The sequence below is a fragment of the Lactuca saligna genome, chromosome 8 (assembly GCF_052625555.1).
Source record: "Lactuca saligna cultivar CGN05327 chromosome 8, ASM5262555v1, whole genome shotgun sequence".
Lineage (NCBI taxonomy): Eukaryota > Viridiplantae > Streptophyta > Magnoliopsida > Asterales > Asteraceae > Lactuca > Lactuca saligna.
In genome coordinates, this window is record NC_136424.1 from 145,040,097 (window position 1) to 145,044,403 (window position 4,307).

A 4,307-nucleotide genomic window follows, 5' to 3' on the forward strand; every position below is an offset into this window, starting at 1 on the left:
CAATTTGCATCTTCATGATACTTCCCCTCACAGTTTGAGAACTTATTTTGATGTTAATTAGGTCGGTTACCCTTATACTAGGTGATCCACATTTATATACTATGTATTTTTTTAGCACAACCTTTTTTCTTGGTCCTCAAAACGATAGGGTATGGACATGATCCAATGTTGAAACGGAGTATCAAGGAGTCCCTATTGTTGTAGTAGAAACATATTGTATCAACAACTTACTTCATGAGCTTCATAAAGCAACTATTGAAGCCACTATTGCCTATTGTGAAAATGTCAATATCGTATTTGACCAACAACCTAGTTCAACATGAACAAACTAAAAACGATCATGATATTCATCGAACTGGAATGTTTATAAATTATATTTTACCGCATTTATTGTATCCGATTCTTATAAATGTTCCTGCAAATGTCCAAACCCATTTACTTGTTGTATTTTGACTATATGAACACAGTCTCAAAACCTAATGGTATATGGTGTTTAAAAATGTGTTCATCCACGAGGTTTGAGGGTTTAGCAAACAAATATTTAAGTTTAGAAGTAAGATTTAGAATATATGTGATAGTTCTAAAAATAACCAAAAATATATTTGCCCCGTAATGACAACTTAGTGGTTGATGTAAAATTTCACATAAGTGACCGGTATTCAAATCTAAAATATTGTTAGTGTTTCGAAATTAAAGAACAAATGGTAGAGTTTGTCATTTTTTTAATTATTTTTTTTATATTTTGTTTTAAACGAGTGATGGTAGAAATTAACCGAGATACAAAATGGACTAATGGAGTCCCTTCTACCGTTATCCAACGGCATGTGGTAACGTCTGGAATGTCGTAGATTACTCGTACGCGAGGGGAAAACAACAAATAATACACGAACAACACTCTTGTTGCGATATCTGATCACACTTTTGAAAATTTCTCTAAAAAATCAATCGTTTCTCTACCTAAACTCCACGAAGAAGGAGATCGATGGCGCTTAATCCTAATCTGTATGGTAACGGGATGCCCGTAGCGTTCGTCAACGAGATGTTCGTCTTAATTAGAGACGGCGTCGAATTTGAGGTCGACAAGATCCCCGGGTAAGCATCTTTTCAATCCTTTATCAATTTGATTATTTTTCTTTTTCTAAATCCCCACAATCGCCTGCATCAGTTTCGATTTAGGGTTTATCGTGTTAGTTTTAGGTTTTAGATTTGTTGTGTTCTTGTGTTTCGTTGATGATGTAGATGATAATTTTAATCTTATGGTAAACTTTGAATACTTCGTAATTGCTTGATAATGGCAACCGATTATCGTACTTTATTATGACTAGTTGCTTGAATCTTCAATTCGCTTCCTTTTAATCGGTTTATTTGGTTTCCTCTACACGATTATCAGTGTAAATTCATACATGAATTCACATATTTGCTATTGATGTATTGAAACATAACAAGCACGAATCTATATGAAATTGGATTTGATCAAATCGTGAGAGTTAACATAAGCAACAATCTACATGAAATTGGAAGTTCTATCAATGGAACAGCGACTAATGGACAAAATTTGTAACTTTTTGTGGATGTGACAAGGTTAAAAAAAGACATGAATGCCCTCAATGGTTAAGCTAAGTGTTGTTCTATACTATGTATCTTCAGGGCACCTGGTGGAATGGGGAAAGCAAAGGGGAAAATCTATTTGTCAAATGTCCGGATGGTGTTTGTTGCTGATAAACCTACAAACAATTTTATTGCTTTTGATATGCCTCTGGTGAGTAAACTCACATTTTTCCTTTAAATTTTACTCTTATAAACTTATATATATCAGTCAATCACAATCTCAGTCTCAGTCACAGTCAATTTGACTTTGTTTTCGGTGCAGCTTTATGTACATGGAGAAAAATTCAACCAACCGATTTTCCACTGCAACAATATATCGGGACTTGTGGAGCCTGTAAGTGGATGATGACATGTCATCATACGTAATCAAATCCGATTGATTATTTAATGTAATAATAATTATGTTGAATTGTAGGTAGTCCCAGATGACCAACATCGTGCATTGTACTCCACACACACTTTCAAGATTTTATTCAAGGAAGGAGGTTGTGGGACATTTGTGCCTTTATTTTTCAACTTGATAAAATCCGTGCGACAATATAATCAACAATTTGGTAGCCCAACTGAGCCCCGTGCCCCTGATCCTTTAAGAGCCGCTCAAACTCCTGTTGACGAAATGATGAGACACGCGTAAGTACCATTCTATATTAGACACAGACACATTTAGCCTAAATGTGTCTGATCCTCATACATATTTTATGTATGAGGCACAATGTTAAATGCATTGTGCCTGACACATATTTATGTGTCAGGTGTCTGGCACATCAAAACATTTGATGTGCCTGATGGATAGTAAGTATACATATAATATGTATGTAAGTAACATGTGTTTTGTTTTGAGCAGATATGTTGATCCGAATGATCCGACAAGAATCTTTCTACAGCAGCCGAACTCAGAATCACAGCTCAGACGCCGAACATATAATCCTCAAAGTGAATGAAATATGGATCCTAAAAAATCAAACTCTTTATCTTTACTTGTGAAGTTCTTGTGTACATGAGATCTCTAGCTCTTTATGTATTGGTATATTGCACTTTGGTAACTAAATGGCTTGTACTGTTTCTTTTAAATCGGTTTAGGGTTTTCTTTTTTGTTTTTATAAAATCCCTCAACTGTTAATGTTTTGCATGCTAGTCCTTTCACTTTCAATCCTTGCATACTTGACCTCCTTGTATGTAAGAAGTAGATCTATTGTCTTTATGATTAGGATGTTTGATGAATGTTCTTTAACTATGTCATGGAAAGTTAAGGTTGCCTAAAGTGTTTCGTATTAGACAGATTTGTGATTAGTTCAGTGCACAATAATAGCTAAACATAAAACCACAAAGGGATTTAAGCAATTAACTCATATTGGGATGCACTCCTGTTGTTAAAGTTCTAAAATCCACAATAAGAGACCAACCTTGTAGCTATCATCTACAGTTTCACACGTATTGGCATGATGGAAGATAATTAATTCCTTAGTTATGTAATTAAATGGGAAGAATTTAAAGGTACAAAACCCTAACTCAAGTCCTTTTGGATGTCTTTGTCAACCAAGGAACGAAAAGGAAGATGATTTGTTCGACTTTAAGATACTTGATCATTGTGGTTGCATCAAGGTTTGAGAATAGTTTTTGTACATGAAGAGAAAATTCAATTCCCACTGTTTGGATATAAAAACTCTAATTTAGGCTATGAGGTGTATCACCTTACAGTGTACGGTGAGGCCAGGTGACACTCCAGGTATAGTAACACCACTGCTCTTGGTGCACGGTGAGGTCCTCCATTCTGTTAAAAAACCACATTTTTTTTTCAATATATATATATATATATATATATATATATATATATATATATATATATATATATATATATATATATATATATATATATATATATATATATATATATATATATATAAGAAAATTGCAAATTTAGCCAAAAATATTAATTACTTTGTAGAAAATAGCTAAAAAAAATTTCAAATTACATTTTTAACCACCAAAATCCCAGATGAATTAAGCCCATTTGCGATTTTTGGCAACCCATCTGCGAACGTACAAGTAGTTAAAGCACACATCAAACAACTTTGCACACATCTACTCTATGAAGCCCTAATCTCACCGGTTACATCCACCGTCTCCACACCACTAACAGGGCCGCTTTATTTTTCCAACACAAACCTACTCCTCTATTCTCCTCGTATCTCATTTGTCCTTTTCTCTCATGACGAACTGCCTGACTGTGACCCTTTAATCGACGATCAACTGATACAGATTCACCAAGGTTTCCCTTAATCTTCGTATTTGGCATTGCTTTTCTATTAGAAATCCTACTGAAACCCTAGCCCCACCCTGTTGACTGTTGCTGGTACCAACATCCACCGCTTTCACCATCACCGGAAAACCACATAACCATATATGTTCCTCTTTTGATTTACATAAGTAAGTGAAACAAACTTATTTAACATTTGAACACAAGACATAGTTTTCTTTTGTATTTTTTTAACATGGATACTAATGACTCTGGAAAGAGGTAAGTCTATTCTATTTTTACTGCAAAATCCAATCATGATAATCTCCTTCCAAAATGCTGTTGATGGCTATAATTTGTTGATTTGAAGCAGAGAATGGCAAATTTCTTTAGTGAAATAGCAACGATGATGAATGTAATTATTTTAATTGTTGGTTGATACTAAATGCTAAAATATATTTGA

General features: G+C 34.1%; 1 protein-coding gene across 1 annotated transcript; it reads left to right on the forward strand.

Annotated features, from left to right (window-relative positions):
• The first annotated feature begins 839 nt into the window (after positions 1-839).
• On the forward strand, positions 840-2,763 carry LOC145013361 (UPF0664 stress-induced protein C29B12.11c-like). Its single transcript, XM_078972155.1, has 5 exons — positions 840-1,092; positions 1,648-1,759; positions 1,871-1,942; positions 2,024-2,238; positions 2,453-2,763. The coding sequence occupies exons 1-5, from the start codon at positions 983-985 to the stop codon at positions 2,547-2,549; spliced, it is 606 nt and encodes a 201-aa protein (XP_078828281.1). The 5' UTR covers positions 840-982; the 3' UTR covers positions 2,550-2,763.
• The last annotated feature ends 1,544 nt before the right edge of the window (positions 2,764-4,307 follow it).

Excerpts from the sequence above, each read along its gene's own strand:
- LOC145013361 (XM_078972155.1), top strand. The coding sequence starts at position 983 with ATGGCGCTTAATCCTAATCTGTATGGTAACGGGATGCCCGTAGCGTTC. Across the intron at positions 1,093-1,647 it reads GAGGTCGACAAGATCCCCGG|GGCACCTGGTGGAATGGGGA; the intron begins GTAAGCATCTTT and ends ATGTATCTTCAG. Across the intron at positions 2,239-2,452 it reads GACGAAATGATGAGACACGC|ATATGTTGATCCGAATGATC; the intron begins GTAAGTACCATT and ends TGTTTTGAGCAG.